The 21,637-nt window shown below is 38.0% G+C and overlaps 3 protein-coding genes across 3 annotated transcripts; all 3 read right to left on the reverse strand.

Moving 5' to 3' along the window:
• Positions 1-176: 176 nt before the first annotated feature.
• LOC122090027 (GDP-mannose 3,5-epimerase 2-like) lies at positions 177-3,335 on the reverse strand. The gene is made up of 7 exons (XM_042659855.1): positions 3,178-3,335; positions 1,976-2,386; positions 1,647-1,740; positions 1,431-1,560; positions 1,208-1,340; positions 793-1,000; positions 177-694 (listed from the first exon to the last, which is right to left on the reverse strand). Exons 2-7 carry the CDS (start codon positions 2,383-2,385, stop codon positions 539-541), a joined length of 1,131 nt encoding a protein of 376 aa, XP_042515789.1. The 5' UTR covers position 2,386; positions 3,178-3,335; the 3' UTR covers positions 177-538.
• Positions 3,336-8,162: 4,827 nt separating this feature from the next.
• On the reverse strand, positions 8,163-21,637 carry LOC122090026 (probable serine/threonine-protein kinase PBL3). Its single transcript, XM_042659853.1, has 6 exons — positions 21,320-21,637; positions 20,055-20,401; positions 19,845-19,980; positions 13,176-13,312; positions 12,909-13,032; positions 8,163-12,078 (listed from the first exon to the last, which is right to left on the reverse strand). The coding sequence occupies exons 1-6, from the start codon at positions 21,381-21,383 to the stop codon at positions 11,624-11,626; spliced, it is 1,263 nt and encodes a 420-aa protein (XP_042515787.1). The 5' UTR covers positions 21,384-21,637; the 3' UTR covers positions 8,163-11,623.
• LOC122089615 (pentatricopeptide repeat-containing protein At1g08070, chloroplastic-like) lies at positions 8,274-10,049 on the reverse strand. The gene has a single exon (XM_042659336.1). It carries the CDS (start codon positions 10,047-10,049, stop codon positions 8,274-8,276), a length of 1,776 nt encoding a protein of 591 aa, XP_042515270.1.

A 21,637-nucleotide genomic window follows, 5' to 3' on the forward strand; every position in this document is an offset into this window, starting at 1 on the left:
AGACATGCAGCTGTGCAAAAATTCATGTGCCCTCATCCATGAACCAACAAGGTGATCATCTGTGAACCAGATCCATGAAGTGGGCACCCAAGAGCCAACTAGGTATACAACTTGCCCTCCTAGTTAGCCTCTCACTCAACTTTCTCACAAACATTTTTTGGATAGACAATAAAAAATATAGGAAAAAGACTGCTATTGAATATAATTGATTAACACCAATGAGCAAAGCTTCAGAGTACAACTTGTGGTGAAGATTTCATCCAGTCAAAATAAAGCAAACAAGGGCAAAACAACAGATGAACTTACATGAGCATTATAAGTCAATATATGCTCATGGGTTATTGCATCATTCTAGTATAGATTACCCACTTCCAAAAGCTAGACCAATGCAGGGAACAAAAACATATCCCTTCCATATGGTCAATAATAACAACAGGAAACAACAATATAGTGGCCTGCAACTTCCATACCCGAAACTACTGCTGCTACTGACCATAAGACTTAGAGAACTACATGCTACTTCTTGGTTCAATCACCTTCATTCTTTACCATCAGCTGCACGGAGCGAACCCAGTTGAACAGGTGCTTGTGTTCCGACCACTTTGGATGACCCGTAAACTGATAGGTCAATTCCTTGAGCCTTCTCTTTCTCAATTTGTTCCCTGATCCAAAAGTAAGTGACTCGTAACCCATCCTAATAACATCAGAGAATTTCCAGGATCAGTAACTATTCGATTTGTTAAAAGCAAGTCCACTGACCAAATAAGACATCTAATATCTACTTGTGTGTACCTTCAATTTCATCGTAGGAGCCCAACCAAGTTTCTCCTTAATCAGAGTGTTGTCTGAGTTGCGACCACGTACACCCTCTGGACCTGGGATGTGATGAATGGGGAGCTTCTTGTTGTCAAAGCTAAGCACAATTTCAGCCATCTCATTCATGCTAACCATCTCATCACTTCCAATGTTGACTGGCTCCCGGAAGTCAGACTTTGTCAATCTGAAAAAGGATTCCAAGATTTCAACCAAGCAAAGGTGTATTAGACACCATAAAAATGAAATGGATGAACCAATAAGCCAATTTTGCATATTCAATTTAATGTGTCCAATCTATGAGAATCTAAGTATGGTAGATCTCATTCAACTATTTATTTTAGCATATCTAATATAATGAGCTACATGTTTATGGGAGATTTAGGGTCCTTACCTTAAAACACCTTCCACACATTCATCAATGAAAGTGAAGGATCGTGTTTGGAGACCATCTCCCCACATTTCAAACTTATCAGTGGAAGTAATGGTCTTTCTACAGAAAGCAGCAGGTGCCTTCTCCCTCCCACCTATGTTCAATAAAAGCCTCACATGTTAACAGAAGCCAAAAAAACAAAATAATGCAGATATGCCTGGGATTGATACACGCTTGAGCTTACCTTTCCATGTTCCAAAGGGACCATAAATGTTGTGGAAACGTCCAATCCGACACTCAATCCCAAAGTCCTTGGTATAGTGCTTGCACAGCTCCTCAGATGCTAACTTCTCCAATCCATAAGCATCTTGAGGCTACAAGATGAAAAGAGTAAATCCCTACAACTTATGTAACTGGATGGAAATCAATGACAATAAATCCAATGCTTAAGACAGCAAACCTCTGCAGGCCATGCATCAGACTCCTTCAAGCTCACATTAGTGTCCAACTGCTTAAATTCAGGGTATATGCAAGCACTAGAGGCATAGAAGAACCTGCAAACCATAACAGTTAAGTAAATTTACAGATTTGAACAACATAACAATCAGACGGTAGCATTAACTGGGGACCATGTAGAAGGCATGAAAATTTCTTGAGAATGCTTTGTAACTAAACAAACAGTATGCCCACATTAAATCAAATGGTTGGAACAGATCTAGATTTCAACCTCAATTCTCTAATCCAATGGAAACTATAAATAGACAAAGACAAATTATCAATAAGATGAACCTTTTGACTCCATTGATTCTCGAGGCCTCAAGCATGTTGAAACTGATCATTGTGTTGTTATACATGATTACAGAGTGGTTGGACTGTATGAATCCCATTCCTCCCATATCAGCAGCAAGGTTAAATACATGGTCCACCCCAGTGGTGACCTTCAAACAGTTCTCCATCACCCTGAGATCAACAAGGTGGAACTCATGACAAAACATGTCTTCAGTCATATGCTCGTTCTTCTTCCAATCAGAAGCGATGATATAATGTCCTTCACTCTTCAACCTTCTGGCAATGTGAGAGGCAATGAAGCCACCAGCTCCAGTAATAGAAATTCGGAGGTTCTCCGATGGCCAGTATGGTTCCCTCTCCAGGTTCTCATAAGTATAAGCGCCATATTTGGTCCCGTCGGTGCTCCCCATTCTACAGCATTTGAAGTAATTTAAGAGGGAACATATTAAGCACAGCCAGGATTGTTAAAAACTAATCAACCATCTCAATGAGATACTATTGAGAGATTTAAAAAAAAAAGAAGAAGAAAAAAAACCCAATCTTCGTACCACCACCCTATCCATCAAAATTGAAGAATGAAAATAAAACACAATTGAACCGAATTGAAACTTAAACTGTACACCACCAGCGCATGCGGGACAAGCAAGATAAGCACCGAAAAAAAATCCTGCCCATTCATTTCTAAACAAGACCCGAATGAGGAAACATTATCAAAAATGTTCAATTCCACCGAAAAATAACAGAGGTCCAGAAAGAAAACTAAAATAAGATAAAATAATCCCAGCCAGTAAATAAATTTTGAAAGCAAACCCACAAGCGCATAATCCTCTTTCAGCAAGAGAGAGCAGAATCTAGAGTCCATTTCGCAAAAGAGTTAATCCGGGAAGTAATATCACGTTCTCAAAGCTAGTAATTAAGCATAGCACCAAATCGATTCACCAGATGAAACACACGACTAAAATAGCAGAAGAAGAAGAAGAAGAAGAACAGAGCATCCATGGAAGTTGTCTCTACAGCGATACAACCATCAAACAGACGAACAAAATTAAACCCACTAAAATTAACACCTCAAAATCACATCTCCCGGCGAGGCAAGTAGAGAGAACTCCAAAAATCCAAAACAACCAACATAATCACAAAAACAGAGCAACTACCTATCGTGCTACCCAAATGAGACCAGAAGAAACCACAGTTCTCCTTACCTCTGAAACCCTGAACTCAAACCTCAGCGCTGAAACGGAATCTGTAAATGAGAGAAGTTGAAGAAAGCCTCCACGCTTTTCCAATAAATAGAGCTTTCAAAATGCCCAAAATGTTTTACTCACCCATTTTTCAGTTTTTTTTTTTTCCTTTAATTTTCACAAAATCTTGACCCTTTTTCTCTTTAATTTTTAGCATCCTTCCTCGACCCTTTGACTCTTTGTGTCAAATTGGGTGGATTTGAGAAGGCCACAACAATGTGGGTCCACTCTTGATTATGGTCGGCCATAAGTGTAATTAAAGGCTATTTTTTAGAAATTATATTTCATACCCAAAATCTATTTCAAAAATATACACCAAATACAGGTGTGTCCAATATCAATATCTTGATTCTATATCTGAAGAATGATTTTTATAAAATTTTGGAAAAATGGGTTTTTGAAAAAATGGGTTTTGTGAAAGAATGTGACCCCTCATGTCCGATATCAATTTCTGCTTGATGCTTTTTAGTGTATTTCCATTGATCCTCATGCACACCAAGCGGCACGTTCTCTTGAAAAATATTTTTTTTCTTTTTATAACTATTTTTCCTAAAAGTCTTATTCAAAATTATTATTAAGATTTTTTTTTTTTTTTTTTCGAATTGCTGGCAAAATTGCAAGTACCATGTGATTCTTTGAGAAATTGGATCTTAAGTATGCAAAAGTTGGTCCCCCATGTCAGTATTACTGTTACCTTATGAGAAATTACTTTAGTTTTCTGTCTTCTTGTCTTCTGTTATTTTAGAATTAATTTTAGAGACAAAATTACGTTCAGTCCTTTTTTTGAAAAGACGTTTTGTTATTGCCTTTTTTTGTTGAAAGTTTGGTGGGATTTAGTGGATCTAGCAGTAGGCTAAATTTTAGGCCTTTGTATAATTCCTTAAGTAACCTCCGGTTTTCTTCACCGAAAAAAAAAAAAAAATTCCCGTTTTCAACCTCTGAATTGGCCTGAGAAAGAAGACTCCAGGTGCCTACCTTACCCTTGTGGGATTAAGTGCTTATTTTAAGTTGATAATACCCCACATTTAAAAAGAAAAAAGAAAAAAAAAGTTTAGAAGCTTTTATTTTTTCTTTTATGTAAAAAAAATTAAAAGATTACTCGTAATTGGGTTTCTATTTACTAAATTATCAACTCAATCTTTCTTTTGATTAGATTATTCATTATAAGATTTGGTATTATAATACTACCCAAAATAGTGCCTCATACAATTACATATGATATTCTGGCATTTTTATCTTTTATTTTCTTCTTCTTTCTTTTTTTCATCATCATTTCTACAGGTACCAGGTAACAGGAGTATTTTTTTTTGTGTGTGTGTGAGAGAGATGGTCATTTCATTAACACCAGAGGAACATTGAACACCGCCAATCAAACCTTAATTAGAGAGGGGATTACACATTTTTTAATAGTTTTGTAATATTCACTCTTATTTTGAATAATTTTCTTAAAAATGATTGAATGATTAATTTGGTAAATTGAAACTTAATTTGTAATTTTATAAATTCTAAAAATAAAAAATAAAAAAACAGTGCACAAGGATATTTCAGTCATTCCACTATGGGAATATTGTAAAACAAATTTTATTGCTGGGAATGGGTCGAATTATTGGTCCTTAGTGATTGAGGAGTGCCAAAAGCCGCCACAAGATGCCATCACAGATAGTGAAAAAGGAATATTCCAAGAAACTTCTTTAAATTTGAAAGCTGCACCTCTGTATATCCGAACATGTGATCCTCCAATTTCATCCCAAAAAAAAAAAAAAAAACATGTGATCCTATTCTCTCTCCAATTTCATCCCAAAAAAAAAAAAAACATGTGATCCTACTCTCTCTCTCTCTCTCTCTCTCTCTCTCTCTCTCTCTCTCTCTCTCTCTCTACTTGAATTATGGCGAGCTTTTTGGCCATATTCTTGGAATGGATCTTTCTTGGGTGATACATCACCATTACTACCGATGGTTTTAGGTAAGGGTATCAAATGCGAGTTCAAAATTGTTCACAATGAAGCGGTGAGGTGTAATGAACATTCAACAGTTGGAGAGCTTCATCCTAAACTATTTTGATACATCAAATGATTGGGGTAACTAGGACTCTTGGTTTGCACAATGAATTTTCTCTTTAAGGAATTAGTCAGGTTTAACTAGATTTTAGGCTTCTATTAATTGTACTAACCGAGTCTTTATTTAGCTACTAGGACACCCATCGGGCTTACATCTTGCATTGTGAATTGCCTATTTATAAATAATATATATCAATCGGTCTGATCTAGGTTGGACTATAAAAGTGTCAGGCTCGGAATGACTTGTCAAGTTGGGCCTAGAATTGATACCCCTAATTTTAAGTATCGATGTTGGATTGATTGATCTGTGACTATCATCAATATATGATCGATGCATTTCGTCGTATAGGTAAAAAAAATATGTTTTGTTTTGAATTTTCGGCTGATTTGGACGTAATACGATCTGATCCATATCAATATTGTATCATTATCATGACATCGACATTGATTCAGGTCAATTTTGATCCAATCCAATTCAAAATTGGTCAGAATATGGCTGAAGTTGCTCTAATTCTAGCTTTTGGAATAGATAAGCCGGCCAAATTAGTAGATCCGGCCGACTCAATCCTGATTTTTAAAACCCTATCACCTACCAAATTGGCATGCTCTAATTAACTAAATATGTGCAAGAGAACTAATATGGTTTAACATATTTTTTTATTTTTCCATAACAAAAGAAATTTAGACCACCTCAATCTCATTCCTTTTAGATCTTTAATTTAATTTTTTTTTTTTTTTTTTTTGGATGAATTAGATCTTTAATATTGTCGAGCTGGTCTTAAGGACCAAAGAATTTTGGCTCTATTTTATTTTCTTTTTTCTTTTTCTTCTTGATAGAAATTTTGGCTCCAATTAGGAAGATGGTTTTCTATTCCGCTGATAAGGGTAACTATTACCCTAATCTACTAAAATCCAATATTTCTCCCCATGATTTGATGAATAGTCAATAATACCCTCCTTTTTGGGCTTCTCTTGTTATTTTATCCCTACAAGTGCATGGTCTGCCGATCAATTATATACCTTTTACTTTCAATGGAACAATGTCTATAATTATAAGTTTGGGAAAGAGAACATTACCTCCTGATGCAAGTACCATGTCGGCTGGTGTGATCAATGGGAGGATGCATGCTGGGATCTTCAGCACGAGAGTGCGATCTTTTGCATCTACTACGTCTAGATGTAAACACACGTCAGGAGGTAGAATTCTTTCTTCCTGCAAATTTTTATTTCCACTAGTTTTAGTGAAAACAAGTCGAGCACAAGCCAATTGTTCATTTGTAACCGGTTTGTTGGGCCATCAATTAATTTAATTTTAGTAAGTTTGATTTATTGTGATGTTGTTTCTGTTGTTCTTTCCTCTCTATCTTAGAAAGGAACAGTTTTGAATATGGTAGGAGCCTAGGAGGGGTGAGGATGAAAATGGGATTCAATCCAAGCATGGGGTTCAAGGGGTTTAACAGCCCATAAGCTTTATTAATGCAACGATTTGGCAGTTACACACAAGCTAGGGCTGAAGGTGACCCAAGCTCAACCAAAGTACTAAATTTGTAAGAGGATGGGGTTTACTGCCAGGTTTTGACGGGAGGATATGCAAAGGCATCCAAGGGGAGGGGTAAGATGGTTATTTCACTGCCCCAAGTGAGAGGGCCCACGGGGATGCTGCCAGACAGTGTTTCCTTATCCCTTTTGTAAGTCTACCCATATGGTTTCAATTAAACTGATTACCACTTTTTATTGCAATTTTCCATTTTAATTTTGATTAGACTCAAACTTAACATATTTGTATTCAGACCAATTTGTCATTAAAGTTTGAATCCCACATTCCCACCTACCTCAACATGCATCCAATTAAGGATGAGAGTTTGTCACTGAAACCGTTTATCGAAATTGAACCAATCCATTTATACCGAAATCGCAAAACCATTTAGTAAATGGTGTGATTATGGTTTCAAGTTTCAGGCCGATTAGCTAAACGAGTCTGATCGGTTTTAACCACGAAACCCATTGGTTTCAAACCGAATTGAAACCGTTTAAACCGATCCGATTAATCTGTATAACAATTAAATAAACAAGGGCAGTAATCCTTATAACAATTAACAATTAAATTTAGTATCCATCCTGCTTTGATATGATTTATTGCAATTCAGTTCAAGTTTAGGTTTTAGATCATGAAGTTGTAATCCATATATATTACTATGTTATTATGTTATCACAGATGGGGTGTTTTGGCTGAACCACATGTCATTTTAATATTTCATGCTGTAGAAGGTTGGATTTGGATGTTGTATGATATTAGTTCTATATGTTTGAGAATGGCCATGCAAAGAAATAGCACTAGATTATCAAATTAAGACATACCATCGTCAATATAGAATCTCTTATTTGTGGTTGCCAATTATTTTTGGATAAGCTTATAATCTTTAATTTAGAGATGGTTACAACTTATAACAAATCGATTGTCAACCGTTTTACAAACCGTATGGAATAAAGCAAAACCAAAACAGTTTAAAACCGTCAATCCTACACCATTTAGAAACTGTGGAAACCGAAACCGATTACTAAACGGTCACGGTTTCAGAAAGTAGAACCATTTAGTAAATGGTGCGGTTATGGTTTTAGTCAAATAAATATGAACGGAACCGATTTGCACTATTAAAACCGAAACCAAACCAATTAACACCCTTACATCCAATTTCTTGGGTGCATGCCCAGGTACTGCCAACCATCTGATAGGCACTGAAGGGGATCTGGGTCCCTAGTTGGAGGACTCAATATCATTTCTCATTTCTCTCCATGTACCAATCCACTCTCCGGTCACTAGACGACATTTCTCATTTTGAGTATGGAACACATTTTGAAGGCTCAAACCCAGAAAGAGTACAGACCATAGAACACAAAGGTACTAAGCGTACGACACTGAGAATTGAGATGGTACACAAATAATTTGGAATTGTCGTTGGTCACCCAACAGTTGATGTGGTCTTAAATACAAGGACCATCTTAGCACAGTTCTACAACACTAGCACCAGGATAAGGTTTGCTTACACCTCTAACACCCATTTCCATCCTCACTTCTTCAACATTATCCCATTCTCCCATCATCGCATACAAATTTGATAACAATATATGATTCCCACCGTAATTGGGTTCCAATATAAGCAGATGATCCAAAATTCTTCTAGCTAACAATACATTACCTTGGTTTCTGCATGCACCAATCAAACTACGCCACACAATTGCATCTGGGTTCACAGGCATAGCCTCTACAAATTCAAATCCTTCATTAACAAACCCTGCTCTGCAAAAAAGGTCCACCATGCATCCATAGTGTTCCATCCATGGTTGAATACCATAATCTTCTACCATGGATCTAAAACATTCACGCCCTTCATTCACCAAACCAGAATGACTACAAGCAGATATGATGCTGAGAAAGACAACACTATCAGGTCTGAAGCCTTCCCTTTGCATCTGAGTGAACCGCACAAGGGCTTGCATCCCATGACCATGCATAGCTAGTCCTTGTATGATAGTAGTCCAAGACACCAGTGTCTTCTTATCCATTTCATCAAATATCTGGCAAGCTTTCTTGAGGTTGCCACATCTAGCATACATGTCCATGAGAGAGTTTGTCATACAAATACTTCCCTTAAATCCATGCTGTTCAACATAATGATCAATCCATTTCCCAAACTCAAAGCTACCTAGCTTTGAGCACATAGAGACAACACCCAACATGGTAACCTCATCAGGTGGTAATTTTGCAGACTCCATTTCTATAAACAGAACCAATGCCTCATGGGGATTATTATTGTTGGTATACCCATTAACAATTGAAGTCCAGGAAATCACATTCTTCATTGGCATCTTTTGGAAAACCAGATGGGCACTGACCAAACACCCACATTTTGAATACATATCTATCAAAGCATTGGAAACATAGACGTCAATATTGTCCAAGTTTTTTAAAACGTAACAATGCACCAGTTTTCCTTTTCTCAAGGCTCTCAGAGAAGAACAAACTGAAAGGATGCTTACTACAGTCGGCCCATTTGGTCTCATATTGTCATTAATCATAGCACGTGTAACTGAGAGTGCCTTGTATGGGTGGTCCGAATGAGCATACGCAGCAACAAGAGCATTCCACAGCACTAAATCCCTTTCAAGGCTTTCGTCAAACACCTGTTGTGCAGACTCAATTTCATCAAACAACCCATACATTTGCAGCAGACCCGTCCGCGTAATTAACTCGGACGAAAAACCCATTTTGAGAATCTGAGCATGTATCTGCCCTCCTTCCCGATCCCCTGAAAACTGACAACATGCCTTGATTACATAGAGAACGGTATAACTGTCTACCTTCAGACCTTTTCTTCTTACATGAGCATAGATCAAGATTGCTTTTTTGGGGCTCTCCCCTTGCAAATACCCTCGGATGACAGTGTTCCATGTGTAGCTGTCCAGTCCGTCAATTCGATCAGCGATTAAGCGGGCGATGCATGTGGTTCCAGGAAGGGGGCTTAAGGCAAAAGTGCTGACCAGTTTTGAGGCATTAAAAGGATTGTGAAGGAGGCCTGTGGATATCGTCTGTGCAAGGATTTGGTTGAGTTGGTTCTTGTCTTTATATTTTTGCAGGTTGAATAGTGGATCGAGAGAAGAGTTTTGGGCGGTTGGGGCAGTTAGATGCAGTTGCGCCAAATTTAGCTTAAATCGATGGGAAAGTGATTTCATGAAATGAGTACCCGAAAGGTTCATACATGGTGAACATGGTGGCATTTGCATTATAAAAATACAGAATTGGAGAGAGAGATATGGTATCCGCAGATTCGTATCAGTCAGGTATCGGCATTGATCCAAATCAGCCGATCTGATACTGATACCAAAAACCGTCAGAGGGATACAAGAGGAGAGAGAATAGCCCCCAGTTCAGATTTGTTGCTAACTCTGAAAAAACTAGCAAGGTTATCGGTGGATTAAGAGTTTCTCTCGTGCCAAGCCAATGGGAGCACATGAGTGGGAATCTTGTTTCATATATAAGGGACCATATGCTGAGTTAATATTAAACTATAGTAAATTATCCAACGAGTACCAGAAAAGATCCAAGACAGATCCATTTGAGCAAATAAACAGTCGGTAGGTTTCATCCCTCAAACTTCACCAGCAGTTTTTGCATTGCCAGTCATATGAAGTAGAGAGGACATGAATGTGTCAGCTCCAGAGCTAGATTTAAAGAAATCCACAAATTTGCTGTTTCATCATGTTAGGGCACTCCCTATCAGTGGTGTTTGTGCCGCTTCTTCGACGTCTACTATTTCCTTGACCATAAAACAAGAGGGGTTTTTAAGCTAGTAAGGATCAGCTCCTATAGTTTTAAATTGAATGAAATAGATTTACATATGTGCACTCAGAATCAACCCACAAGTCCATGTGACGGAATACAAGACATTATGCCCCAACAGTTTCTTACATATGAGCACTAAGAAAGCTATAATGGGAGCATATGCAAGGATCTGGACATACACAACAATAGTGGAATTTGTCAAACTAGCAGTTAAGAGAGAATTTACAAAGATTCCCAAGCCCTTCCATTTAAACATTCTCATACACATTTATGTGAGCTTTGTCATTTTATTCTCCAATTGATTATTTAGGGATCTGTCAGTACATCCAGATGATCAAGACATTCCCAATCCCACCATCCCGGTCAGCCAATCACTCCTTCGATGTCATATATGGCACCCAGGACTCCAGGAGTCCAGGACTCACACAAACAGCTGACATGGTTTAAGGACCAGTCAATAATACCAAATGAAGAGCAATGTGCCTGTAGAACCATTTTTTTTTTTTTTGCCAAGGAAACTGTTTAATGTTAACAGAAAAAAAAAAAGGAACCATCACAGCAAGGTATTGATAGTACCTGTTTCTCTCCACATACTGTGTCTTTGAAGAGAAATGAGCGGATATTTGTGTGCTGTGTGTGTGCATGTGCATTCCATTCTCCAATAAGAGGGACCAGAAACATCAATGTGGACAGCTAGTTTTTAGTTAATAAGAGAGACCAGTTAAAACATGGTCAACAACGTTCTTGAGGGACTAAAATATATGATGAGACAACTATTTACACCACAAAACCAAAGGAACTTGTCAATTCTGTGGAGAAATATAAAAATAGTGCACTTTCATTATCTTCGAAGAGCCATGCATAAATGTAGTAGTTAATGCAAATACACAAAAACAATCACATCGATTGGAAAGAAAAATATGTGCAAAGAAAGGTTCCAGTAAACTACAAACAACGTGGGTAGAAATAATTTAAATCAAATACCCGATTGGATGGAAAATTTTCATGCCTAGTATACGTGTGCTGATTGCTGGTGGGATGGTAATGGGGAACCACCACGTCGTGTATGGAGAGGTGAACGATGATGACTTAACGGGGATTTGAGGACAGGACTGGAGGCCATTTGCTTCTCAAATTGAGACAGTTTGGAATTACTCTTTGGGCCTTGAACTTGTTCCAGTTTGTCTAAAACCTCAGCCATACGTGGCCGGGCTTTAGCGTCGTTGCTGAGACACTGTAAGGCCAGGTTTGCAGCCATGAAGGCCCCTTTCTGGGAATACTGCCCTTCCAACTTAGTGTCCATTATCCGGAATAATTTGCGTTTGTCACCCAAATATGGTTTGGCCCAGTCCACCAGATTTTGCTCTGCACCAACTCTTGATTTATCAATAGCATGACGCCCAGTCAACAATTCCAACAACACAACTCCAAAGCTATAAACATCACTCTTTGCAGACAGCCGACCTGTTTATCATTTTGAACATTAGTATAGGGCATAATAGATGATCTAAGTGTAACTAGGCTCCAACCAAGCATGTGAACCAGATGAAAACATCACACTTCTTGTCTCTCCATCCAATGCAAAGTTTAGGAATGTTAGCACTACCAATTTTGAGTATGGTAAAAAGAAACCAACTGAGCCACCCTGGAGTCTGTGCTTTATCAAATTTTCCTCATCTAGGATAAGCTTAAAAAGGTATGTAGGTCACTTACTCCACCTTGCATGAATAGGATTAACGTGCCACTCCAAATTTTCCTTATCTTTGGGTATTGCAGTTCTAATTCCAAAGAAATGGTTCCAATATTTCAATTTCATAAAATATTTTATTTCTGACTTCCCCATTTTTCATATTCTACTTAAGGTTCTTTTTATTTTTATTTTTTAGGACTCATTTAATTTAATTTTCTCAGTTATTGGAAAGTGTGGACAAACAAACCTGGTCATATCAGCAAGATCTAGCATGCTATCATTATATCAGTTTGATTTACTGCATTTCAAGCCTTTAGGGGGCTGAGGTTCCAAGTCCAACACTCTGATGCTAAAATACCAAAACATTAAGTGTCCAATCTATGGAGATCATATTGTTTGTTACAGTAAAAGACAGCAATGCTATGACAATAAAATGCACCAGTAATTTAATCAGCAAGGGAAAAAATGTTTTTTTAACTGGCAAAGCATTCTCAGTTATCAAAAAAAAAAAAAAATGATGAAATAAGAATAAGTGGAGATAGTTTGTGGATAAAGCAAAGTAAGTTAATAATAACAGTTCCTGAATAAGGACAAACGACTGGACCTGTAGCAACATATTCAGGTGCAGCATATCCATGAGTACCCATGACTTGTGTGGAGATATGAGTCCTATCACCAGTGGGGCCTGCTTTGGCCAAGCCAAAGTCCGAAAGTTTTGCATTAAACTCCTGCATAAGTAAAAACATGATAAATACTTGGAACATGCAAGTAGAATGGTATACAATATTCATAAAAGTCCAAACAAGCAAAGTGTATGCTACAGCTTATTATGAAGGGGAAAAAATGTATGCTACTCTTTTGTTCAGCATACTGCATCTAGTAGAATGTTAGAAGCCTTGAAATCCCTGTATATCACTTGTGATTCAGCATCATGCAAGAAAGAGAGACCTCTAGCAGCACCTATGGCAACTTTGAGCCTTATTGCCCAAGATAGTGGTTGGCCCCCTCCTGCAAAACAATAGATTGCTTGGAATTAATGGCCAAATTGCTACTCTTTGCATTGCAATAGTGGAAAGAAAACCACATGATATTTCACCCTGAAAGTCCATTCATGGCTTCATTCAGAAGTTTCAGCATGTTACAATAAAAGTTGAGTAGACGTTTCCCAAGACTTGGGGTGGTAGTAGTATTAACAATAACGATAACCATTATAAAGTATTCTAGTTCATTGGAATTAATTTTGTCAGTGGTTTTTGTATTGCCAGTCACAATATGTGATGGAGGAAGGTGGATGCATCCAGATGGCAGCTGGCATTCAAAACCATAGCAAAACCTCTATAACATTTCTGGAAATGATCGACACTACCCACTAAAACCAAAGGGTGGATTCTATGAGAACACTATAAGATCAGCCATTCATGTTGCTGAAAGTTGAGCAACAAAGAAACGAAGAATAAATAAACTAAGCTAATATGTGAAGAAGATGTTGAGAGGGATGAATGGCCAAGGAAGGAGTAAATTGGAAATGAATGTATTCAACACAACTTAGGAGTTGCACTAATCAGTGACAACTTATGAAAGTCGATAAGATGGTTGGCCATGCACAACAAAGGCCAAGTAACACACCAGGGAGGAATGCTGCAATGGAAGTTGGGGAAGGCTAAAGTACTCAGAAAAGATGAGAGCACTCAAGGATCTTCTTAAAATATGCACTATATGACTGTGGGGTACATTATTTCTCTGTGTGCACATAACCATGATAGGGGGAGTGTCCCTATCTTGGACTTAGTTATCTGCTATCTGTTTTGCTTACTTTACTACTTTATTCCTACTCGTCAGAATGTAATTAGGAGTTTGACTTCACAGTTGTACTCTTAGAGTTCCACTAGGAGTATACTGTTCTAATATTATTAATTCAATCTAGGCAGCCCAAACCGGAGGTTTCCAATCTATCACGTCCTGCAACTCCTCTTCCATTGTGGCTGCGTTTTCTATGCTCATATTTTACAACCTCAAATAGATAAATTGTCTCCTGGAACCGTAAAATGTGTTTTCCTTGGATGTTCTAGAACTCAAAAAAGGTATAAATGTTATGACCCAATTATTCATCAGCAATTTTTCAGCGCCGATGCTGCCTTCTTTGAACATACTCCATTTTTTTCTATTGTGCGTTTGTGCCTAGATCTACTCTTGATGTTGAGAGCACTTGTGCACCACCTAGTCCAGTTCTTGTGCCGTTTGATGATGTTTCAGTTCCTTCATTTCCTGCACCACTGCAAATGTACTAGTGGCATAAGAAAATAGAGTCGTCTACTACTGCTTCACCGTCCACCACTCAGTCTGCACCTCCAGCTGAAGCTCGTCCTGACTAACCAATGGCTCTTCACAAAATATACCCATTCTTGCACTCTGAAATCCATGACTGCTTATCCTATTGAAAATTTTGTTTCTATATCTCACTTCCCATCTTTACATAACTCTGCCTTGTCATTGCCTACTAACTTCATTCCTAAGAATCATCATAAAAGCTTTATCTCATCTTTGGTGGATTTACCACCAGGTAAGAACCTTGTGTGGTGTTGTTGGATGTACACAATTAAGTACCATCCAGATGGTTCAGTGGAACGACTTAAAACCAAATTGGTTGCAAAGGGTTATACTCGAACCTATGGGGTGGACTATTTCGAGACCTTCTCTCTGGTTACTCGTCTTAATTCAGTCTATGTGCTTATCTCATTAGCTGTGAATCTAAACTGGCCCCTCTATCAATTGGATATCAAGAATACGTCCTCATATGGTGATCTACATAAGAAAGTATATATGAAGCAACATCCAAGGACTGCTGGTCAGGGGGAGACTTATCATAGAGTATATAAGCTACACAAAGCCATTTATGGTTCAAAACAATCACCTAAAGCCTGGTTCGACAAGTTTAGCTCTATTGTTGCTCAATGTGGTTTTCCACAATGTTATTCTAATATTAGTTCGGCACTAGGGTTCTAGAATGAATGGGTTGGTTGTTTATGTCAATGAGACTGTCATATATGATGATGATGCATCAAGGTTGCTTAGGGAAAATCTTACTCCATCAGCATTTTCCAATGGAGACTTGGGTGCCCTCAAGTATTTCATTGGTTGAAGTGCTACGAACTAAGAAATGAATTTGTTAATCACAACAAATGTGTTAGACCTCTTGTTTGATTTAGGTATGCTCGCCTCTAAACCAGTTGATATTCTTAGGACCTGTTTGTTTGACAAATAAAAAGGGGTGTGAAACTTGTGAGGGTGGTTCCCACATGTTGTGGGTTGGATTGACAAGGAAAGGGAAGGAAAAGAAATAATGGAATATGTAACTTTTAGTGGAGTCCATCTACATGGGATAAAGAGGAAATGAAAGTGAGGTGGAACTCTATGAGAAAGAGAAGAAATAGGAGGAGGAAAGAGAGACACAAAACAACATTTCCATGATTTTGGTAAGATTTTGGAGGCGAATGGGGTAGGAAAAGTTTATTTCCACATCAACAGAGAACAATTATTGCAATAAATAACCTTGTCTGGTAACTTTCCCACCCTATTTATATAAATACTCATATTTGTTCCCTCCCCCCTTTTACCTTTTCCAATTTTTTCCCGTCAAACAAGCAGGGCCTTATGGATCCACATCAAAAGTTTGGGACTAGTGATGGTGAAGACTTTAATGATAACCACCGAAATAGGAAACTAGTAGGGAAACTTATTTATTTAAGGGAAATTTACATCTACCTCCCCTGATGTTTTCCCTAAATACATATGACCTTCTGAGACTTCAAATATTATATTTTGACCCATGAAACATAACATTGTTAGTAATGTGTTACTTTTGAAATGGAAAAGACCTAATTACCCTTTTATATACTTGAACTAAAACAACAATGATAACAACAACTCAACATTTTCCCAACTAAATGGGATAGGCTACATGGATCAATCAAAGAAAATAAAATAGGTAGAAGAGAGAAAAGGGGAGGGGGGATGATCAAGAAAAGAGATAAGGCAATGCAACACCTTCGGGTCATCCCACTTGAACTAAAACATCCAACATTAAATGCCAATATTACCCTTTTAACTTGTAAATCTAAAATCCCCAAATTCCCAAATCGAAGGAGACAAAGAATTATTAGGGTTTTCCACAATACCTTGTCCAGTTGTCCCGCAAAGGTGGAGAAGGTAGTTCTTCCCGGCGAAGTTCCCAAGCGTCTAGAATAAACCAAAAGTTTCATCCCATTTCCCATACGATGGTTAAGGCGGTGGCTATTGATAAAACCCATGCGTTGGATACCCATTTTCCCACCACCACCAGCAGTAAAAATGTTCCTTGTGACGGGGACAATGGAGGATGGTAACCCAAGGCCATGATAGCCTAACCTTGTTGTGCCATCATTTTGGTTCCTCTACTGCTAAATCTATTAGAACAAAAAACCCATCAGGTACCCATTTCAGAAGTCTTGATGATGCATTGTTTTTTTTCAACGGCTTGCCCCATCGATTCAGGATTTCAATCGACTACTAGACGCCATTTCCAAGATGAAACAATACCCCATAGTTCATTCCCTATTTAAACAAACGGGCTCCTTAAGAATTCAACAAGATTTGTGTACTTTGAATATCTTAATCAATTTCTTATGCCATCTAGCTCGTGTGTATTTTGGTTTCTCAATATTGACGTCTTGAAACATGGTTATAACCAGATGTTGTCCCATTGAGCACTATGATTAAGGGGCTCTATTCAAAGAATGAAATTGGGCAGGCAATGGAGTTTTTCTACAAAATGGAGTTAGGGTATCCGTGTGATGAGTCACTTATGTAACAATAACTAATAGGCTTTGCAAGAGCCAAGATGCTATTAAGGCCTTGTGTTGCTCAGGGGGATAGAATAGAATGGTAGATACAATCTGGGCATAATCTTGTATAACATGATCGATGATCAAAACTACTCTTGTGGTCATGTGGGTAACGAGAAGGTGTGTGGAAACTACTCCTCTTTGATTCCACCTTCCTATTGTTGGTGAGGTTGTCGGAAGGTTGAAGCCAATCATGTATACAGGTCATCAGAGAATAAAGAGAACATTAGAGAAAATGATGTATTGAAAGGGTAAAAGGGTAAAATAACATCAAAGAAGGGTAATATGCCCATTAACAAAAATATGGCATAACTTAACGGTTTAACACTCAAACATTACTAACTGTGAAGTTTCATGGGCCAAAATGTAATTTTTGAAATGCCAGTGGGTCATATGTGTTTAGGGAAAACGTCGGGGGAAGTAGATATAAATTTCCCTTTATTTATCAGTCACTAGATCTGACATACCCTTTGTTATTGGTGTTAATAGCGAGTTTATGCAATCACCAAAAAAGGTTTACTGGGAGACAGCTTGTCGTATCTTAAGGTATTTGAAAAGGGCTCCAAGGAAGGTGCTCATTTATCGTCCTCATCATATTGATTTGATAAGATTTTCTGATGCTGACTGAGCTAGTGCAAATGGCGATAAGAGGACAACCGTAGGTTATTGCACGTTAATTGGTAGTAATCTCGTCTCATGGAGAAGCAAAAAGCAAACAATTGTGGCTAGATCTAGTGTTGAAGCTAAGTCTGAGCTATGGCTCATACTGCAACAGAGTTGATGTGGTTAAAGCCATTGCTTCAAGAGTTGGTATTCCGGTTACTCAACCTATGAAGTTATTTTGTGATAATCAAACTGCTATTATATTTCAAGAAATCCGGTGCTTCATAAAAAAACCAAACATATCGAAGTTGACTGTCACTCTGTGCAAAGCGTTGTTATGAGGAAGCTGATTGTTACTCCGTTCGTTTCTTTTGCTAATCAGCTTGGTGATATGTTTACCAACCCTTTGTTTGATCCTACTTTCCAGAAAGACTGTTTCAAACTAGGTAAGGGTGACTTATATGATCCAGCTTGAGGGGGAGTGTTAAAATATGCACCATATGTACCATGGGGGTACATTATTTTTGTATGTGTACATAACCACGATAAGGGGAGTGTCCTTATCGTAGACTCAATTATCTGTTATCTTTTCTCTTTTACTTTATTACTTTATTCCTAGTTGTTGGTATGTAATTAGGAGTCTGACTTGCATAGTTGTACTCCTAGAGTTCTACTAGGAGTATACTGTTTTGACATTATTCATTCAATCCACGTACGTAGCCAACGATAGAGATTTATCGTGTTCTGCAACTATTCCTCTATCTTCTCTCATTGACTCTCTCTCCTTCTTCATGCTTTAATTCTACAGCATTAGTTTGATTGGGTGTTGATTTGTTCCTGGTTACAGAGCTAACAGAGTTGTGGCCCCTGAAAAGATTATGTGAAAATGAAATGTGTATCCGATTCCAAGCAGTTAGGGACTTGGGATAAGGCTTGGTTGATCCAAGTTGTTGGATTGCATCCTAACCTATTATAATGTTTATTAGAAGCTTATCAGATAACATCCAAGCAGGAATGGCGATTCCGTCCAATGCATTTCACCATAATTAGAATCACATGCAGAAGCAGAAAAACCATAAGATCAGCAGGCAGTCTCTGCAGCACAAAGAATTATGGAACAAATAATTCTATGGATCTGGTAGGAAGGAAGCAATGCAGGCCTGATCAATGGGAGTGGAGAAGCAATCCAATATTGATTTCCAGTCGGAGGAAATGCGGAGAGATGTTGAAGTTGGTGAAAGAGGGAAATTAGGGATGCATAGGGCCTGCATGATAACCATTTTGTTTCTCTATTTCTCAATTTTTTTGTTCCTAGGAACAAAAAAAGAATAGAAATCTGTTTGCTAACGCCAGTTCATTTTTTTGTTATTGGAAATGAACCGGGACCAAAAGGTTATTGGGAAATCGAAAAAAAGAAGCATCTTTTAGGAACTTCTCTATCCCAAAAATAAGAGAGAGAAATAGGGGGTTGCTCTTTAATAAGAGCACATGGTTAATTTGATGGGTAATATCATGTTAAAAATAAAACAACTCCAATACAACTTCAACCACCACCCCACCGCCAACACCAACACCACCACCCCACCGCCAACACCACTGCCAACACCACTGCCACTACCGCCACCACCACCACCACCATCTCAACCACCTCCACCACCACCACCACTCCCTCGCCATAACCACCACCACCTCCTCCACCGCTACCAACACACTGCCACCACCAAAAACTCCACCACCACCGCCACCGCCATATCTTCACCATCACCACCACCACCACCACCGTCTGTCAAAATTTTGGGTATTGAATTACATTGTGTAAATTTATATAAGTTCCATAGACAGAAACTAATATGCGCTTAACAAACGCATTTCTATTCTTTTTCACCCAGAAATGGAAATTACTACACGTTATCAAACGTGTTTTTTTTTTTGCCCAGAAAATTGGCCCAGAAGAAGAAATAGAAAAAGTCATTTATGGATAGAAATTTAGCCCAAGAACAAAATGGTTATCATGTAGGCCCATAGTTACCAAAGAATCTGTTAATAGATTTACTTACGTTTAAATAGATGATTCTCCAAGCTGCCTTTTGGCATGAACTCATAGACCAACAGCCGATTCTCCCCGTCCACGCAATAACCAATAAGCTTAACCAAATTTGGATGATGAAGTTGGCCAAGATAGTTAACTTCTGTCTGCAATCATCAGCATAAGTAACAAGAAAAGAGGAAGAGAAGAGAGAAACAATGAAGTTGTTGAGGAAACCCACCAGCCACTCCTTGTGGCCTTGGAAACCTTCTGGCTTAAGCTTCTTGACAGCAACAACCAATCCAGATCCAGGCTTTGTGGCAGCATGGGTGTGCCTGTCAATCCATCCTTTAAAAACATAACCAAATCCTCCCTCTCCAAGAAGACTGTCTGGGCGGAAGTTTTTAGTGGCACTCTTTAGCTCATTAAAAGAGAAGGCTATCAAGTATGGCGATGACAATATCTCACTTTCAGACCTAGGCGTAGGAAGACTTTCTGTGGTGCTCTTTTCGCTGTAAGACGGAAATGTCAGACTAGAAACTGCTGAAGTTGAGGTAGTTTTGCTGGTTACTTTTGAGGCCCCCGAAGCTTGTACAGACAAGGAGAATAAATAATGTTATCTAATGAACAGAAATAGACAATTTCCAACAGTAGAAAGAGAAGAGAAACAATTAATTCAAACGATAAGCTGCACTTCAACTAGATCCCTTCTCAATAGTGTTCTCTAGATTAATTTCATAAAAGCAATCAATGAAATAAATTGTAATAGGATTACCGTGTTTATTTCTAACTCTATATATGTCAAAAGATTTCCAATGGATTAATTTATCATTTAAGATATCTTAAACCAATTTACAAGGGAATGGCTCAGAAAGCTGAGACTTCAGCTATTCATGTACAGAGAAAAACATTAAAACTCACATAGATAGTAACTGGGAAATAAGATGCATATGCAAAGTCGTTTTGTAAACTCTAAAATATGACGCCTACTCCCTACATTCAAACCCCAAAACTAGGTTCATGTTCATCCCTAGGGAATCAAAACTCCATTATCCAATACTGCAAAAGAACCCATAATACTTAGTCAATTTAAATTATGTAGAAAGCACCAAACAAAAGAAAAGAGGGGGAAACGCTACAGCATCCAAATTCTATAAAACAAAAATGCGACCACAAGGAAAGCCAGAACTAGAAAATTACCATAATCGGAAGCATGTTTTTACACATTTTGCAATCCCAGTCTGTACCCAACAGCATATTGAAACTCAGGCAGAGAAATGGCCAAAACCTAGCGAATTCATCCAAGATCTATGGTTCTAAAAGAGATTCCTATACAAATTTCCGTCATACAATAAACATTGTAAGCTCAACTCCAGAACAGGAACGTAGCATTTATCAATTGGGAGCTTAATACTCAAAATTGAAAACAACCAAGAGTGAAACTTAATCTATTCAGAACTGAACTACAAACAAGGAAGAAAAGAAAACAGATTGAAAAAAACTTACAAGAACCAATCTGAGTGCTCTGAGTATTGTCTACTCTTGAGGGAGAATCAAAACAGTTCCCCATATGGATACTTTGAGTTCAATAGCTCAAAGGAAGTATACTCTCCCGAGTGAAAAACTGATCAACAACCCATCATCATATTCATAACTATACCATGAAATCGAAATCCAAATTCAATAACTGGAGATGCCCAACAGGATTGTGATTTAAGCTTCTTCTCTACTCTTCGATTTCGGGAGACGAGTCAAGAGTGTGAAGAAAAAAATTCAGCACAACAGAGAAACGTTGGGAAGAAGCTATGGTCAATTTCGAAGAAA

The sequence above is a fragment of the Macadamia integrifolia genome, chromosome 9 (genome assembly GCF_013358625.1).
Source record: "Macadamia integrifolia cultivar HAES 741 chromosome 9, SCU_Mint_v3, whole genome shotgun sequence".
Taxonomy (NCBI): Eukaryota; Viridiplantae; Streptophyta; class Magnoliopsida; order Proteales; family Proteaceae; genus Macadamia; species Macadamia integrifolia.